This window comes from Elgaria multicarinata, chromosome 17 (assembly GCF_023053635.1).
Source record: "Elgaria multicarinata webbii isolate HBS135686 ecotype San Diego chromosome 17, rElgMul1.1.pri, whole genome shotgun sequence".
Taxonomy (NCBI): Eukaryota; Metazoa; Chordata; class Lepidosauria; order Squamata; family Anguidae; genus Elgaria; species Elgaria multicarinata.
This window is the reverse complement of record NC_086187.1, coordinates 21,969,008-21,987,899: the sequence shown is the minus strand read 5'-3', so window position 1 is coordinate 21,987,899 and position 18,892 is coordinate 21,969,008. Positions and strand designations below refer to the sequence as shown.

General features: G+C 46.1%; 1 protein-coding gene across 1 annotated transcript; it reads left to right on the top strand.

Moving 5' to 3' along the window:
- Positions 1-6,357: 6,357 nt before the first annotated feature.
- On the top strand, positions 6,358-16,682 carry TMEM11 (transmembrane protein 11). The gene is made up of 2 exons (XM_063142951.1): positions 6,358-6,480; positions 15,774-16,682. Exons 1-2 carry the CDS (start codon positions 6,410-6,412, stop codon positions 16,288-16,290), a joined length of 588 nt encoding a protein of 195 aa, XP_062999021.1. The 5' UTR covers positions 6,358-6,409; the 3' UTR covers positions 16,291-16,682.
- Positions 16,683-18,892: the final 2,210 nt, after the last annotated feature.

Sequence of the window (18,892 nt, the reverse complement as noted above, 5' to 3'; positions counted from 1 at the left end):
ACTAAGAACATGAAAATACAAAATGCCAGCATACCAAAGAATCAAACTAAGCATAGTAACTAAGCAATCATAATTTAACAAACCCTCAGCAACTGATTTATGCACCACATATTATTAAGGGAGCAATCCTACGTCCCCAAGGGTGGGGGTAAACAACATTGTTCAGTTTCCTGGCTCCGAGCTTGTAGACTGGGGTCTGAACTGGCAGCCAGGAAACCATGCTCCCCTTCCGCTCTCTCGCATAGCCAGAATGGAGAGAACCCTGACGGCTACCTCTCCCCACTTCCAAAACGGAGATGGAGAAAAGGAGGCATTCCCAGGGGCAGGGAGGAGATGAGACTAAGGAGACCATACAAGAAAACCTGGCCTCCTTTCCTACCCCAACCCAAAGCCTCTCTTCTAGCCTCCCACTCTGCAAAGGATACTCATAAGTCTCCCAAATTCGGAGGCTTACGAGTACCCAGGGTGCATCCCATAAGATTCGACCTAAATTAATTAAAACAGCTCAGCGACCTGCATTATCATCTATCGAATTTAGAGACTTCCTCTCCCCTAAAACTAGGTTAACCAATTTAGCAATATGCTTTGACACATAATAATCTGTCGCAGCCCATGAGAATGAAATTTCATTTAAAGGGGAGTCATCTCTAATACCAGCAGTAAGAGGGTCAAGAAACCGAGCCCACAAATCTAAATACAGTGGGCAGTCCAGAAAAAAACGAGCCAAATCCTCTAGCTCCTGGCATCCAGCTAGACAAGGTTTATTCGCCCTGAGTTGGCTGCAATAGCATCTTTTAAGCTCCGTTAACTGCAAGGTGTTTACTCTGGCTTTAGTGAAGAGCCATCTACAGCCGCATGGGCAGATAAAAGACAAATATAGGCCGCAGTCCCCTGGGAAAGGCTGATACACACACACACAAATATAAGACTCACTCTGGCCCACTTGCCTTGGCTGCCTGTATGTTTCCATGCCCGATTCAAGGTGCTGGTTTTAACCTATAAAGCCTTACATGGCTTGGGACCACAATACCTGATGGAACACCTCTCCTGACATGAACCTACCCGTACATAGCGCTCAACATCCAAGGTCCTCCTCCTAGTGCCTACTCTGAGGGAAGCTCAGAGGACGGCAACAGGAGAGTGGGCCTTTTCTGTGGTGGCCCCCTCAATTGTGGAACAATCTCCCCGACGAGGCCCGCTTGGCGCCAACATTGTTCTCTTTTCGGCGCCAGGTCATGACTTTTCTCTTCTCCCAGACATTTAGCAATATGTAATTAGCCTGGGTTTGTTTTTGTATGTTTTTGTGGTTTTAAATTGTATGTTTTTATGATTTTAAATTTTTGTATATTGTTTTTAAGTGTTTTTATCCAATGTAAACCGCCCAGAGAGCCTCAGCTATGGTTGTACAGCTAGTTGTAACAACCTTTAGCCACTAGTACAGTAGCGATATGAATATTGACATCAATCAGACGTCTTGAACTTCCAGACGCTTTCGTTTGAACTTCTACATTATCATCTTCAGGGACTCTACACCACTGCTTTGCCTTTGACCTGATTCTCATGTTGCAGCCATCTGCGGGCAACTGCTCAAAACTATTCCGCATAGCAGTGCCAGGCTGACATGGCAGCTGTAACACACGCGATCTCAGCTAGCGTCTAAAGCTTCTGTTAATGCAAATGCAATAACGGGAAGGCCTGGTTCAGGAGCTCTAAAAACTCTTCACATCAAATGTCTCTATGGATGCAGCTGGGTGGAGGAAGTAACGTCTAGGCCAGCCTGACCACATTGGCAGAGCTACTTCCTGGCAGTGTTTCCCGCAGGTCTGGAGTGTTTCTAGAGAATTGGGGTGGGTGGGAACAGGCTGCTGCATTGACGTGAATCGGGAAGCATAGTCTGTCAACATGGTTACTCCAAGTTAGACATGATGGACCAGTTCAGGCAACACTCTTAAGCCATGGTTTTGCAACAAATGGTTAGTGAGCCTGTTTAAACCATGGTTATGTAGCCACCATGGTTAGGAATGGTTCGCATGACACGCTAAGCCACGGTGTCCCCCCCAAAATAGAGAAAATACCAGCATATCGTAGCTTAAAGATCTTGCTGCCAGTAACTAAGCCTTTTAGAATGAGGGGGGGAAAAACACACCCGTGCAAATGCCGGGAAACATCTAGACAAATGGATGGCACTAGGGGAAGGAGACACAGCGATCTGGGAAACTTCATAGGACTGGATTTGGCTGCAAAAAAAGCAAATGCTATTTTGGGCTGCATTAATAGAAGTATAGCTTCCAAATCACGTGAGGTACTGGTTCCTCTCTATTCGGCCCTGGTTAGGCCTCATCTAGAGTATTGCGTCCAGTTCTGGGCACCACACTTCAAGAAGGACACAGACAAGCTGGAGCATGTTCAGAGGAGGGCAACGAGGATGATCAGGGATCTGGAAACAAAGCCCTATGAAGAGAGACTGAAAGAACTGGGCATGTTTAGCCTGGAGAAGAGAAGATGGAGGGGAGACATGATAGCACTCTTCAAATACTTGAAAGGTTGTCACACAGAGGAGGGCCAGGATCTCTTCTCGATCCTACCAGAGTGCAGGACACGGAATCATGGGCTCAAGTTACAGGAAGTCAGATTCTGGCTGGCCATCAGGAAAAACTTCCTGATTGTTAGAGCAGTACTACAATGGAACCAGTTCCCAAGGGAGGTTGTGGGCTCTCCCACACTAGAGGCCTTTAAGAGGCAGCTGGACAACCATCTGTGAAGTATGCTTTAGGGTGGATTCCTGCATTGATCAGAGGGGTTGGACTCCGTGGCCTTATAGGCCCCTTCCAACTCAATGATTCTGACCACAGATCTCAGGTTGAACACCTCTGCTTTTAGAGCAGCTGATATGAGCCAACATTTTGTGTTTTTAAGAGATGGAATTCTCATTCCTGAGAGTTCTGTGGCTGTTGAGTGGGGCAGTTAGAAGGGAACTGAACTGAGGTGAGGTCAGAAGCAATTCTCATTGTGCTGAAGGGTTTTATTTAAAGGGTGTGAAGGATTGTTAGTGGCTATAAATCCCTTGCCCCGGCATTGGTATGTACAGGGGCCACAGATTAAAAACTGAAGGAGCAGCTTTTCCTAACCCTGGAAGAAAACTGACCAGTTTTTGCATCCTAGTGATAAAAAGCCCTAAAGTCCTATAAGGTGTCAGGGTCATCCTTAGGTGGAATTATATGGAGCAATTTGGACAGAGGATTTCAGGGCTGGGATGCCATTTCTCTGCCTCTGGTCTCTTTAAAAAGCCAGCACACGACAGACCGTCATTGTCATTTTTATTTCAAGTGCAAAAATGTCTATGGCTGGGATTTACATGCATTGGGATTTACAGATGTGGACTGCCAGATGTTGTTGGACTCCGATCCCCATCCAGCTGTCAGCATGGCCAATGGTGTGGGGTGATGGACAACATCTGGAGGGCAACAGCTCTGCTGCTCTACAAGTTCTGGGAAAGTCAACATATGAAGATGATGCTGATGAATCCAAAAAGTGATGGATTCTAGCATGTGGAGACATTGTGAAGTCTTTGCAAGGAGACAGATTCACCTGACTCTGCACATGGTGAGGCCAAATATCTTTTGCCCCAGAGGCTGTCAGAGCGACAAAATGATATGGTCCGGCCAAGACTTTTTCCTGGAGAGCAGCAAGGTAAGTACCTTCTCTCTGCAAAGTTACAGCATTTGGTTGCGGAAAGGACAAAAATACCATGAGGATTTCCTATGTTCCTTGATTTAAAAAATAATACTAATAGAAGAAGTTCCTTAACAGCACAATCTTGTGTGCATTTACTTACAGGTAAGTTCCATTAACCTCAATGAGGCTTACTCTCTAGTAAGTGTGTTTAGGGTTGCCACATGGCAGGAGAAACATGAACTCTGGGTTCAGTTATTTTATGTGATACACTTTGGGGTGTGTGTGGTGAAATGGGCTGTGTTGGAATTACACACTGAGATGGGAAGGGGTTAAAGCGATTTTTAAATGGTCATAAAATGGTCATTTTATGGACAGTCTCCATTATGCAAATACTTACAATCCCCAAGCCATTTAAGCAAAGGAGGTGAAATCCCAGAGAAAGCAACAACTGGGAAGGTGTGCCTCTCCAAATGTTATAGGACTACAACTCCCATCATCCTCACCATTGGCTATGCTGGCTAGGTTTGAAGGGAGCCATGGGTTTTCCACCCTTGCAGGAGAGGATCCTTGAATGCAACTCTGTAGCTAAGCAGAACTCCTCAGGCAAAATCCATTGCTTTGTTGGGAGTTCTGGAGAATAGATCAGGTCTGTGGTATGGCCACACTTGGAATACCATGTACAGTTCTGGTCACCAGACCCACCCACACACCCACTGTAGAATTGGAAAACTATTTGAATATATCAATTTCAATGCAGAAATACAAAACGTATATATAAGAACACAGATTTTTAAGAGCTATACATAAACTTCCAACAAAATCTAAACTTCAATAAAGCAGACCAAACATCCAAATAGAATAGCTTAAAATTATATTTTAAAAGTCCAACAGAGTAGTTTCAAATTATATTTAGTGTTAAACATTTCAGCTTCTTCGTTCATCAGTAGCTGCTGCAATATTTTAGCAGAAATTTATAATATTATATTACAAATTTATATATTATATTTATATCCCATTTTTTTTCCTGCAAGGAACCCAAGGCAGCATACATAATCCTCGTCCTCTCAACAACCCTGTGAGTCATAGAATAGTAGAGTTGGAAGGGGCCTATAAGGCCATCAAGTCCAAACCTCTGCTCAGTGCTTGAATCCACCCTAAAGCATACTTGACAGATGGTTGCCCAGCTGCCTCTTGAAGGGCTCTAGTGTGGGAGAGCCCACCACCTCCCTAGGTAACTGGTTCCATTGTCGTACTGCTCTAACAGTCAGGAAGTTTTTCCTGATGTCCAGCCGGAATCTGGCTTCCTGTAACTTGAGCCCATTATTCCATGTCCTGCACTCTGGGAGGATCAAGAAGAGATTTGAAGTATTTGAAGAGTGCTCTCATGCCTCCCCTCCATCTTCTCTTCTCCAGGCTAAACATGCCCAGTTCTTTCAGTTTCTCTTCATAGGGCTTTGTTTCCAGACCCCTGATTCTCCTGGTTGCCCTCCAGCTTGTCTGCGTCCTTCTTGAATTGTGGAGCCCAGAACTGGACACAATACTCTAGACGAGGCCTAACCAGGGCCGAACAGAGGGGAACGAGTACTTCAGGCGATTTGGAAGCTATACTTCTATTAATGCAGCCCAAAATAGCATTTGCTCTTTTCTGCAGCCACATCACACTGTTGGCTCATATTCTGCTTGTGGGCTTCTATGGCAGGGTGTGGGGACATGGGCAGGATCTACACTACTGCTTTAAAACGGGTTATAACAGTTTTGACAACTGTTGGGGCCCAGGACACACTCCACATAGTTTTCAAAACGTTTTCAAAGTGTTTTATTCTGCTTGGTGTAGATCTGGCCCATGAACTCGGTTCACCCGACTCCCAGCCCAACACTCTAACCACTACACCACGCTCCTTTTCGATGATGCAATGCTTGAGCCACGGCCAGTCAAGAGCAACCAATCCTGGGCTGCAAAGAGAAACAGTCGGTGCCTATAGAACTCCGTGTGACCCTAATGACATTAGCTGGTGCAGTTCCACGGGAATCTTTGGAAATGGCCTCGGGGGTAAAGGCAGTCGCACGTGGGCGTGCGTGGATCGGGCGGTAAGCGTGCAGCCGCGGGGCTGTGCGTTGAACTGAGCGAGTCTCGCTTCCCGGGCAACTCTCTGCAAAACCAGATTCTTCGCCTAGAGGGACAGAGGACGAGAGTTCTGCAAGGCGCAGGCTGTGATTGGCCAGCTTGCCTGGAAGGGGCGGGGCAGGACCCTCGCCCCCACCTTCCTTTCCCAGCGTTAGTAAACGATGCCTTCCCAACCCCACGTTGAGCCGCGAGAGGCTCTTGCCCCGTTGCTTCCTGGGAACCGTAGTCGCTTTCCCCACTCCTCTCGCCTTCCCCTAGCTACACTGTGACTACATCCCCCATGAGCACCCGGGCCGCTCCGGCACGCCGCCAGGCACTCTGGGGCTTGTGGTTCGAGCGTGGAGCGGGAAGCTTTCCCGCTTCTCTCGCCCCCGCCCCCCTTTTTTTCCCTCCCTGAGTCGCCTCTCCCGTCCCCGCCTCTCTCCCCCTGGACTACGTTTCCCGCCAGGCCTCGCGGGGCGTTCCACCCGTTCCCTTTCTCCCTTTTCTAACACCCCCCTCCCGCCCACCGCACCGCGCGCGCCCTTCCCTTCCTCCCCCACCCCCCACCCCCAGCCCGCCCCGACTTTTGGCGGAGACATTTGCGAAGCGAGTCTCTCTCTCTCCAAGATGGCGGCGTGGGGAAGGAGGCGCGCGGGTCCCGGCAGCTCCAGCGGAGGTGGCGCCGGCGCTAGGGAGAGGTGAGTGGAGGCCTGGCCCTCCCGGGCCCCCCACCCTCAGGCCTTGCCTGGGCCGCTGGGCTCCTCCTCCTGCTCCTTCCGCCCCTCTCCTTCGGGCTAGGCCTCGGGCCCTGCGGGGACAAAGGGGACTGAGCCTCCAGGGCCCTCACTTTCCCCTCAAAAATGTGAGCCGTGGGCGGGTGGAGTTGGGAGGTGGGAGCCTTGCGCTGGGAAGGGCCGCTCGAAGGGAGCCCACGGGGAAGGGGGAGAGGGGGCCGTGGGGCCCTGCTTGGGATTGGGTGGGGTGGGGTTGGGGGCGGGGGGGAGGTGCAGAAGCTCTTGGCCTTGGTGGAAAGAGGGGAGGAGGAAAGGAGGGTGGGTGGGGGGCAAAGGATTGCGATTAGGGTGAGGTCGGGGGGGGGCGTAGGGGGCACCAGGGACGAGGTCAGGGAGGTCTAGGGGACACCATGGGTGAGGTCAGGAGCGGGTTTCGGGGACACCAAGGGAGTTGGGGGACACCCGGGTGAGGTCAGGGGACACAGGGGTGACCCCAGAGAAAGTTGTTTGCGGAGTGGGGGGAGTGAAAGCATGGCAAAGACCATTATTAGGGCAGCCGGGATTTAATCCATGTCACTACCAGATAGTCACATAGTTTGAAAGCTGCAGGAGCGAATGAGGTAGCAGATACCGGAGTCATCTCTGCCGTGGGGCGGGGTGGGGGGAATGAGGGGCTTTGGGCAGAAGGAGATGCTGTGAGTTAGTCTTTCAGAAGGGGAGTTAAGGAGTTTGGAGGGGAGGGGAAGGGGTGAGAATGACCTGGGTGCAAGGAAGGGTGAGGGCTGCAGAGCACCTGGAGGAAGGGGTGGCTGGGGTGGGAGGTGCAGGGAAGAGAGGTCAAGCGAGTGTGGGGAACGATGGGGATGGGGAGGTGATATTGGGGGCGATGGGGAGGTGATATCGGGGGCGTCAAGGCTAGCAATTGCCCTGGACGGCATCAGCGTGTGAAGTGTGTGCTTGGGTAAAAGCAGGGCAGAGTCCAGCTGCACCGCAGGTTCTGGGCTCGGAGCAAACGGTGCAGCTCAGTAGCGTGTGGGGACAAGCCCCCCTTCCCCCCCCCCACACACTGTTGGAATAGAGAGCCAGCAAGCCAGTGGCGAGGGAAGGTCACTGTAAATCGGCCCTCAACTTAGAGGAGGCTTTCACCCTTCCCAGATGTTAGGCCTGGAGGTGACTGAGCCTCCTCGTACAAAATGTTCTTGGATGCTCTTAAAATCTATTTTTGAAGGGCTGCAAATGCTCCCCTAAAGTCCTCTGAGAGTGACCTCTTGGTGCACAACTGTTAGTCCTGGTTGAGTGATTTGTGTTTTTAGGGCGTTGATGCATTGTTCTGGATTTGGAAGGTGCAGGTCGGAGCTGGCACTGAATTAATCCAATGGCTGTTGGCTTTGGCAGTTTACCTCCTTTGGCCATTAGCTCTGACTTTGCTTCTTTGGACACTGGAATGAGGTGGAACAAAACATTTCCTCAGAGCTCTGTCAGAGTATCCTGCCTACTTCTCAAATAAAGTATCTTAATGGGGCTAAGATTTGGAGTTCAGTCTTCTGAGACTTAAATTATCTTCTCTCCATTAAGAGTTAGCTTCTAAAAGATTAGTAGTTACAAAGCAACAGTCTTACCTGTAAGTTTCAACTTCTAGCTCTTCTGCTGGCCAGTTCCAAAGCTTCTGGCAAGCTTCCCTAACTTTTATTGTTGCTTGCTGCATTCTTTCCCAGGAGGGCAGAATAAGGATGTTTGACTAATTTTAAGAAAGGTTTCAGATGGTGGGAAAAAGCAGCATTATTTTGAAATTCAAGAGGAAAATTAAATACTTTAAAAGTTATATAAAAATATTTGAATCAAAAAAGGGACAGATGAAATGAGCCCCTCTTCATTTGGAAAAGAGCTCAAGGCTTCTGAGTCACAATAATAAGAATATTACCCTTAGTAAGTGAAGTGTCAGAAAATATTAAAATCTGGACCAGTGATCTATCAAATTTAAAAAAAATCCCCTTAGACGGATCTTTTTTCTTGAAATACGTGGTCTTCACATGTGAAGTCTGCGCAGAAGTTTTTTCTTGAAGTACATGGTTTGGGAAGCTAATGCATATAGCTCCAGTGTGTGAAGTGTCCCTACATAGACAGAACATACTACATATGAATACATGAGTCATGGTTATGGATTGGTTGCAAACCAAGATGAGGAACCGTGGTTTGAAGTGGGTTTGTAAATCTTGGGTTGCATTAACCAAGAATAAGTGTTAATCTGCAATGCTATCCAAACAATATGGTGTGTTCACAAACACAATGGTTGTTCACAAACCGTGTGGTGTGTTCAAATCCTCTGTTTCTGTCTGAACTCATCTAAGCCCCACTGTGTTGTGCCCTCTGTAGCTTGGGAGAATTGTAAATGCCTACCCTATTTCTTTGATTCTAAGACACACTTTTTCCCCATATAAACATCTCTAAAAATGGGGTGTGTCTTAGGTTTTTTTTTTCTGTTGGTGGTACTGAAATTAGTGTGCGTCTTACAATCAATGGCATCTTACAATCGAAGAAATACGGTATATCTGGCTCTGGCTACCTTGAAATTGTGTCCACATCTGTGTGTCTTTTGCTGCCAAGAATCTATTTGTATATAAAACAGGCCTAATCACCAGGTAACTGCAGGCTTTGTGCATCCTTCATGGTAGATCTCTTCATTTCTTCATCTCTTCATTTCTTCATTTCATCTCTTCATTTCTGATTCCTGTTACTTGGAACTGGGTTATATAAGAACAGTGAGCATTTTTTAAAGATGCTTTCAGAATAAACTGCTTCTGGGAAGCTAGTTTAAAAGGCAGTCTTGTTGACATGAGGGGGTTAATGTCAGGGGAATAAATGGGAATAGCGAATGAATAAAATATTGTTTGTTTTGATGGAACCTGGTCAAATTTAATAATGTGGTTGGCACCTCAAACCTGTGGGAAGCATTTCTAAGGCATGGGAAGCCAGTCAATTGGCTATTCAGATGCTTTGACAGACTGCCTCTCATTTCATGTTATTTTACTGTTGTCAAATATTGATTGACGGCAGTGGTCTTCTTTTTCATTTACATCATGCTGCCATCTGATTACGGCTTCCAGTTCTGCAGGGGTTTCCACATACAGTGATAAGAGCACAGGCTTTACATGCAAAATGTTCCAGGTTGAATTTTTGGCATCTCCCAGTAGAGCTGGGAAAGAGTCCTGCCTGAAACTCTCCTGCTGCCAGTCAGTGTTGACTATACTGGGCTAGATGGACCAATGGTCTGGCTTGGTATAAGGCAACTTGTTATCATCCTATCCCCCACAGATGTTGTCTAATAATGAGGCAGTATTCCAGAAAAAGTCCCCCTCTTAAAGACTGGAGAAAGAACAGGGATCATACGCAACGAAGCATTCTCTGAACAGTGCTGGATCCAGGCTTTTGGAGATGTTTGGGCAAGGACCCCACTAACCTGGAAGCAGCAGCATGTACAAACTGAGCATTTAATCATACTACCTCCAGATTTCCCCAGCTCTGTGCCCTTCAGTTGTTTTGGGCCATGTTAGCAGGGGCTGGTGGTTGTTGTAGGCCAAAACATCTGACGGGCATCAGGTTGGGCTAATAGTCTGACTTGGCAATAGAGGGAACCACCTTGGGGAAACTTCAGGCTTGAATGGATCTACTATGTTTTTCATTAACTAGTTCCAGGTGCAAAATAGTAGCTTGGGAAGACAGACCCAAAATTGAGGATCAAGGTGCCTCTGAGCACATTGTCAGCTATGGAATTTGTTTTCAGTGTCAGAACTGGAGCAGATCAGTCCTTTCACACACAAATCTACTCCTCTTTTCCACCCCCACCTTTTCTTGATTTTAGCCTAATTTAGGATGTGTTTGCTATTGTTAAACCATTGAGAACTGGAAATCCCAACTGGTCTACTGCAAATCACCTGAACCTTCTTCCCACTCATGCCTTAGACTATTTAGCAGCTGGTAACCCCCTGAATTAACTTTTTTTGCCCTTTAATACCAATTTCTCCCCTTCCATTTAAAATAAAACTTATATCTGTTTGGATTATGGGTGGGGTTTCTAATAAAAGCTGAGAACTGTTTGATCTCTTAAAGACGCGTCGATACTCCAGCTTGCATCAATTTTGAGCTGTAAATAATTGGTTTAATTTCCCCAGCAGTTAATTAATTCAGTTCTAAATGAAAACTTTCAGTATGTAAAGTGCTTTGAAAACTGAAAAAGAGCCATATAAATGCAAGGCATTGTTCTCTGGCCATTATATGACCAGGCAAAAGGCTAGCCCTAATTTCCTTTGCTGAAATAGTTGATCCATACACGGATAGTTTGTGTGTCTCAGTTAACACATTCTTCTGCTGAATGAAGGAATTTGTGTTTTCGACCTAAACGAGAATTTGAATGAACTAGAGAAGGAATCCAACTAGCATGTACTTTTCCCTTCAAGACTGTTACGTTGCAGTCCTGTGCACAGTTATGTGGGAGTAAGCCTCATTGAACACAGTCGGACTTCATTCCAAGTAAACATAGGATTGTGTTATTAACGAAGCAGAGGGAGAGAATTGCCGGCCTCTACATCAAAGCATCTTATGCCAAAGTGCCACAGTTGAATGCAGGTTCTTGTGTGCATTTATGCACAGTGACCATGAGCTTAAAGAACAGAATGTCATCTGTTCCTGGGGGATATGTTCTAGCTGACGTGGAAAGCCACTGCAACAAGAAGGTCTAAGAATCATTCCAACAAATCTGAACGTTTCCTAGACAGTTTTAAACATTTGTCTTTAACTGCAAGGAGGGTTAGAGTTTAGTTTAGTTCATTAAACTAAAAATGCTATTTCTCAGGACGTTTTGACCTCTAGGAGAGTGCATGTAGCACAGTGACTAACAGTGCCGCCCTATACATGTCCCACTTGAGTTCAGTGGGATTTATGCCCAGGTAAGTGGGTTTAGGATTGCAGTTTTAGGCTGAACTCTGTACCAGGAAGTCCTGGTACATATCATGCTTCGGTTCTGAACTCACCTTTGCTTTCACCCCCTTCATAGCAAGGGGATAACAATGACCTACTTTACACAGTGGTGATGGTTTGTTTATAAAGTGCCATCAGTGCATCTCTATATAGGTAAAATGGATAGTTACCTGCTGGGAAAGAGCTTGCAATCTAAGACGGGCAGCAAGAGGGGGTGAGGGAGTGGGGGGGGGGGGAGAATATGTGTAAGTGCACTTGCATGGGCTTAAAGTTGGGAGGAAGGTATAAAGGTGTAAGCCAAAGGCCATGCAGAAGAGGTGCGGGTTTGAGGATGGAATTGAAGGGAGATCAGTGATACCACGTATATGTTTGGGAAGGGAGTTCCGCACATATACAGTAAGGGAGAATGGACGGAGTAATGTAAGGGAAGGGTAGACCATTAGTTGGTTGAGGTTGGTGGAATTTGAGGAGCAGAGATCCTCATGGGTGAAATGGGAAATGTGCTGGAAGATGACGGGCATAATGTGCATGAAGTGTCTGACTTCATTAAGCGTCTGACTTATTAAAAAGTGAAAACTGATTATAATTCCCTTTATTTCCCATGTTCAGCGCTGAGTGCCGGCACTTATAAAGCCAAAACAACACGGGTCCACACACAAGAGGGAGGTGGAAACCCAAGGTGTGCAAAAGTACAAAAAAAAAATTAGGGGGAAAACCCTAAGGGGTGGTGGTTGGGGCGGGGGGGGGATCAGATAGCCCAATGGGGACTGAGCATGCTCAGTGACCATGGGATGCTGTGCAAGGGGAGGGGGAAACAGAAAACTGGGGTGAGGGAATGTAATGGAGTATCCTGGAAGAAGGCATGACAGACTAAAGTATTGACCCCATGCTGAAGAAAGCATGGCCGACTCCACACTGCAACATTTTGTTGTAGGTCCCACTTGTTTTTAACCCCACACCCCTTAGGCTGTATCCTCACCTCTTTCTGATGTAGACCCAATGATCCAGGTTATGGTCACAACATCCCTTTAAACGCAAAGCATTCTTACGTCTTGGTCAAAGACTACGGAGTATGTTGCTCTGTGTATAAAAACAATGGCTGGGGCTTGAGCACATATCATTTTCTGTGAATAACGGCAGATTGCAGCCTCACTCGTGTGAAAGTTAAAACACCGTTCACACATTTGGTCGTGGGCGAAGTTCATCATGGGGAAGCTACTTATTCGGCTCTGGACACGTGGCCTTTCCGTTCAGAGTGAATTCTGTTCACATTTATTGCGCTGTTCTTCGTGATGGACTTTTCCCTGCCCTCCCTCCGACTGTGGTTTCGCATGTAGGGGCTGAGTCTAAGGTCTGACAGTGGCAGTGTGCGTATAGATACTCAGGGGAAAATCTCTTGCTGCTCTCAGCTCTGGTCTGCAGTTCCCGTCCTATTGTTGCAGCGCCAAGCTTTCCCAAGCAGTCTGGTCAACTCACGTACTGGTTCGGTGATGCTGAATTCTTCAACCATGGTTAACGCTGAAGCGTTTTGTGCGGAGCGCAATGGTGTTTGAGCCTGGATCTTCCGATGGGGAGGTTGGTCCGCTAAATATCTGCGTTTGGCTGTGTCAGGCAGGGCTGACCTTACCAGCTTGAGGCAAGGTGATCTAAACCCCCTGTGGTGTAGGACTGCTGGAGTGTAATGACATGCTAAAGCTCATGTAATTCCTCTGATATGCCTTTTTATACTTGGGCCATGTGACAAGTCACCAGGGCTGCCCTAGAAATAAGAGTTTATCTCTAAGTGCCACTGGAAGGTACTATTTCCTCTGCCTGGCCACCCCCCACCCACCCCCCACTATTTTTAAAGAATCGCTTTTGTGTCTAAACAGCAAATTGATACTGCAATATTTTGGTAATTTCAATCAAAAGGCATTCAAAGATGTGCTACAACACAGCACTGTGTGAGTATACATAACTTATCAGTTGATTAAATGTGCCTACCTCACTATAGGTGTCTTTTTGTGATACTGAAAGAAGTGTAAAACGGCAAAATAATTAATAAAAAGCTACCATTTATCATTAGCCTTTTCCGGCAGGCCTACCCAGATCAATGTAAAATCAGGAATTTTTAAGATGTGTTGATTCCTGTATGAATGTTGTTCCCCACCTTGATCCGAAGGGAGAGGCGGGTAAGAAATTATTATTATTATTATTATTATTATTATTATTATTATTATTATTATTAAGAGAAAGCCAATGTTAGTCTTTTTCATTCCCTATTACAGAGATCCATCAAAATGGCTTCAAATAATAAATGCGGGCCCTTAACTTGCAGCTCTGATTTAAAATCAGCCTCAACCAATTAACGAAGACCGACCTAGCAATTATAGCCTGCAGTCCTAATATACATGACTATGAGCATTCATATGCACACGCAGAGGTTGAGAGAAGGGGGTAATTCAAATTTCTAAGCCTCTGAGTAGACACCATGAATTAATTCCAGCTGTGTGTATATAAATAAAGCTTGCATTCCTGAAGTATAGTTTCTTAGCTACTGCTAGACATTCTGTCTTTCTCTTCCTCTCCCCACTGGGTTGATTCAAATGTGTGAACAGGCAATGAAACTCCCATAGCCAATATTCTGTTCTACCTGTAGTTTCACTGGTGCTGTGTTTTATACCCAGACGTCAGACTTAATTAGAGTAATCAGGGGTTTTGGGTGGTGTGAATCAGCTTTCAGGGAGGTATGGAAGTTCTTTGGCACTGTGGGGCCACCCCACCTGGGGAATGCGGAGTTTTATTTAAATTGCTAATGTGACTTGTCACATGGAGATGTATATCCTCTGTGGATTTTTTCTTGAGATTCTCATCCTTGCTCTGCTTAGAAAGGGTTGGGTTTTTTGTTGTTTTGCCACACTGCGAAAGCTCAACCTCTCCCTCCCAATGTCACTGATGCAAACATTATTCCAGACAGACACTAAACAAACTCCACACAACACAAAGCCTCCCTTTGTTTGGGATGAGAAGGTCTAGAAAATGAATGTGCGGAGTCCACGGCTGCTCCAAAGCTTTGTTCCGTCCTGTTTTGAACAAAGGTGTCCTTTGGCTGTGTGGGATCCCTCTGAGTCTGGAAAAAGCTCTCCCATAGTATGGTGACTTTAAAATGTGCTAAGTTGATTATCGACACTGTGTCTCAAGCACAATGCTAGCTGGGTGCTCCAGTCCCTGGTGGTTCTAGCGACAGCAGAATGGGTATTAGACCACTTTCTTAAGAGTCTCCATTAGTTGCTGTCTTTTCTTTCAATAGAAGCCCCACAGTGAGCAGGTGGGGGAGCCCATTCACTGGGTCTTCAGATTTGGAACCTCTGAGAAAATACATACCCACTTAGTCCATCGCTTTCATAGAGTCCAGTAAACAACATCGCTCTCAGTCACTGGAATTATTTCCAAATTGACTGACAGCCATTGTGCAGGCGTTTTCCCTGGCTCAACAGCAGGGAATGTGGGAAATCTTTCAAATCTTTCCCCCACCCCACCTTATATTAACATTTCACTCTAGTGTGTGTTTATTTGCCCCACTGATGGTCTCAGACATGCTTTCAGTGATGTCCAAGATATTCCTCCTTGGCCGTAGATTGCTCAGGAATATTGTGGTTGATGGGTTTCCACCTTGCTCCATCTCCGTGGGGTGTGGCATCAATGGTGAAGGCCACAGAGGCGTGTAAATTGTGGGTCTTCCTTGAAAACATGTGGGAGCAGCAATTGGGGAATGATTGTAGACCCCTTTTTTCATGTACATTAAAGGGGAAACACTGCAGCTTAAACACCTGTCAGTGTATCTTGCATTTTGGGAATTGCATCTCTCACTTAAAGGGTCTTCGATAAGGCATTCAGTTGTCAAGAGATTGAGGTTTCTGTGTCTTATACTGCTCTGAGTCTTGCAGTTCAGCCGCTAATTTCCATAGGTTCCTTTTCTTACTTAATGCTTGAATTTATCTCAAAATGTGAGACCTGAAATACTGCAGCTCAAAGGAACTATGAAAAATAGGTGTTCCTTAGACTAATTCTGAGTGCAGAATTTTGATTTCCTCCGTGCACAACCTGGGAGCATTATGAAGGATACTCAAGGAGTTGAATCTGAGACACACACACCCCTTCTTACGTAACCCCTATCATGACTGTATATGTGCACAGACACCCCTATAAGGGGAAAAAGCTGCTAAAAAACAAAACAAAACCCCCAAGACTGAGGAGGACCCAAGAGGAAGGCCTTGAGTAACTCTTGCCTTTCCTTCCAACAGGGTCACCTTGTCTGCCACGGACTGTTACATTGTTCATGAAATCTACAATGGTGAGAACGCTCAGGACCAGTTTGAATACGAGCTGGAGCAAGCCTTGGAGGCCCAGTACAAATACATTGTGATCGAACCCACGCGTATTGGGGACGAGACGGCCCGCTGGATCACGGTTGGGAACTGCCTGCACAAGACCGCCGTGCTGGCCGGCACGGCCTGCCTCCTCACCCCGCTGGCCCTCCCCGTAGATTATTCCCACTACATCTCCTTGCCGGCCGGCGTGCTGAGCATAGCCTGCTGCACCCTGTACGGGATCTCTTGGCAATTCGACCCCTGCTGCAAGTACCAAGTGGAGTATAATGCCTATAAACTTTCTCGCCTGCCCCTGCATACGCTCACCTCCTCCACTCCCGTGGTCCTGGTGAGAAAGGACGACCTGCACAGAAAGAGACTGCATAACACGATAGCACTCGCGGCCCTGGTGTACTGTGTAAAGAAGATTTATGAACTCTACGCCGTATGATTGCGGCAGGAAAAAGGAGAAAACCTGGCAAAAGACAAAAAGTGTATTAAAGACTCCCGCAGTAACATTCGACTTTTTTCCTTCTTGAAGTGGTGGTGCCTGGGAAGCAGTTTATTTTTAAAACAAAAAAATGACATGTCGCGGGTGCATCAAGGGAATTCTCAGTTCTTTTTTACACCTCAGACATGGATCTGCAGTGAAATGGAACACTGTGAGAGTCCAGTCAATAATGGAATGTCAATGAAAGGAAGCGATATAACACAGGAGGGGGTGTGAGCTCTTTCTTTTTCTTTTCTTTTTTTGGAGAAACCTTTAAGTATATTGTTTAATTGTATTCTACAGAACCAGCTCAAAGTTATCACTGACCATTCATTAAAGGATGAGTATTTCAAGTTTGACTGGTTTCTTTTGGTGTCAAAAGTTGCTTGTGGAGCAGCAGTCTTCTTCAGCTTGGTGTCCTTCAGCTGTTTCGACTTCAAGTCCCACCAGCCCCAGCCACTGTGACCGATAGTCAGGCATGCTGGGGGTTGCAGTCCAAAAAGGCTGGAAGGGACCAGGCTTTGGAAGGCTGTTGTAGAGGGACAGCTTTCAAGGAGAGCTATTCTGAACGGTAGTTAGTTTTGAGGGATCTCATGGGTGCATGACTCCAGATGAGAGTTGAGACCTTGAGGAGGGTTTACTCTTGCTTTCAACAAGAGAAACACTGCTATGTGTCTTTCCTTCCTCGGAGCAAGCTCTTGTTTTCCCCAAAGACTTTTAACTCTCCTGGTATTTGTACTGCTGTGGCTCCATGTAGGTGCATACCTGCCCTTGTATCCCAGGAGTGAGTAATCCTCATAGCGCAAGAAAATTGAAGCCAGATTGGAACAGTTAAAATGTCCACTAAGCCAAGCTTGAACTTGCAGATTGTGCTGTATGCTACCTTGTGGTAAGGTTATGCCATTGAGCCTGCTGAGACTAGTCTGTTACTTCTCATACTTGTGCAGGGATTAAATAAACGCTTATAATGAAGTTCATCTTCCTGTAAAACAATTCCATCTGAATGGCAGATTTCAACATCCTCCATCACAGGTTTGAACATCGCTGCCCTATTATGTGTATTCCCCCTCCCCCCAGAATTTATTTTTTGTTCTGAATACCAATAGCCGGTGAACCGTGTGCTGTTTGAAAGTTTCAGGACTTCTTCACAAAGTATCTCTTTTCACCTTTCTTTGTGTGCTTCTATCACGGATTCTTGCTTTCGAATATTGCAAGCAAAGCAAATGAGCTCTCCAGAGCTGGGTAATCTCTCCTTGACCAACGAAATATAAGTGAAGTGGATCGCTGATTTACTCAGATACTTTTATTTTGATCCTTGATATCTCTGTGCACCAATTTCCCTTAAACATTGCTTAGTTTATCTGGTATGTAGAGCTGAAGAAAGATCCAGGTTGAGTGCTCCCTTTCCTCTTGAATCTACTACATAGGATAGTTGGTTGGGAGATGCAAGGAGTGGTAGTCCAACTTCTGCCTGGCAAAGCGGCCAAGAAATATTTAAAATAAACTACATCTGCAGGGCACCAGGTTGGAGAAGACTGAGCTTGTATTACCAACCAGTGATGGAGAAACAGTCTAATGATGTTAGAACAATTGTAATTGATGTTATGGAAAATGAACGCAAGGCACAGATTACATGTTTTTTGGGGAGCATTTAGCTCTGACCTATTTTTTTTTCATTGAGCTTTTGGGCTGTGCACTGGTGTCCCTTCCCTCATGGGAATTGAGGAGTCTTGCCTCAAATCACTCCATTTTTAATTGACAAACCTTAGAGTAACATCAGAGGGTCGGGTTGGCATTGGGCAAGGCTCTGGCCGCTGTGCAGAAGAGTAAGACTATCTGACTTCTAGTGCAAAATTTGAACTTGAGAATGGGAGCATGTAACCTGAGATGCCTGTGGACAGGTATATTCCCTTGCTAAACATGGTAGCGGCAACCTGACCTTTGTGCAGTGAAGAGAGTGACCTTGAAATGGCATCCCTCAAGGGCAGGGCTGGGACATGGTGCTATCTTTAGCCCTTGGAATCCGGTGCAGCAGGCAAAGAGCTTGCTGCCGCTTCTGTTCAGTGGGTCAGTTTAGCCAAGGGTTGAAATCCTGTAGCTTTCAAGTCCTAGGGTGCTTCCAAAGAAGAGGGCTCCTAGCATTATCAGTCAAAAGACATTGTGCAATTATCCTCTCTTCATCAATGCACCTTTTTTTCTTTTATTTTTCCGGAAAGAAAAAAAGACTGAAGAAGCAGTGGGGAAAAAGTGGGTGGGTTGGAGGTGGAAGATGACATTGTTTGGAGGTCTCCACCCCACAAAGTAAAATTCTGTGGATGAGGCAAGGCAATTGCACAATAAAAGCTCATGTAGAACTACTCCTAGTATCTGAGCAAGCCAAGTAGATTCCTGTAGTTGTATTTTTGGGGGCTGTAAGGCTACCGATAGGGACTATAATAGAGATTACTACTACCGCTAAAGACCATGTAAGCCAGAAAAGCAACTATTTACTTGTTTTTTGCTTGTTTGGCATAAACAATCATTAGTACGTACACTCAAGGTTAAAAATATTTCACAGTTCTAT

Bases quoted from the DNA above. Each gene is read 5' to 3' on its own strand.
- TMEM11 (XM_063142951.1), top strand. From the start codon at position 6,410: ATGGCGGCGTGGGGAAGGAGGCGCGCGGGTCCCGGCAGCTCCAGCGGA. The intron at 6,481-15,773 runs GTGAGTGGAGGC...TCCTTCCAACAG, and splicing joins GGCGCCGGCGCTAGGGAGAG to GGTCACCTTGTCTGCCACGG.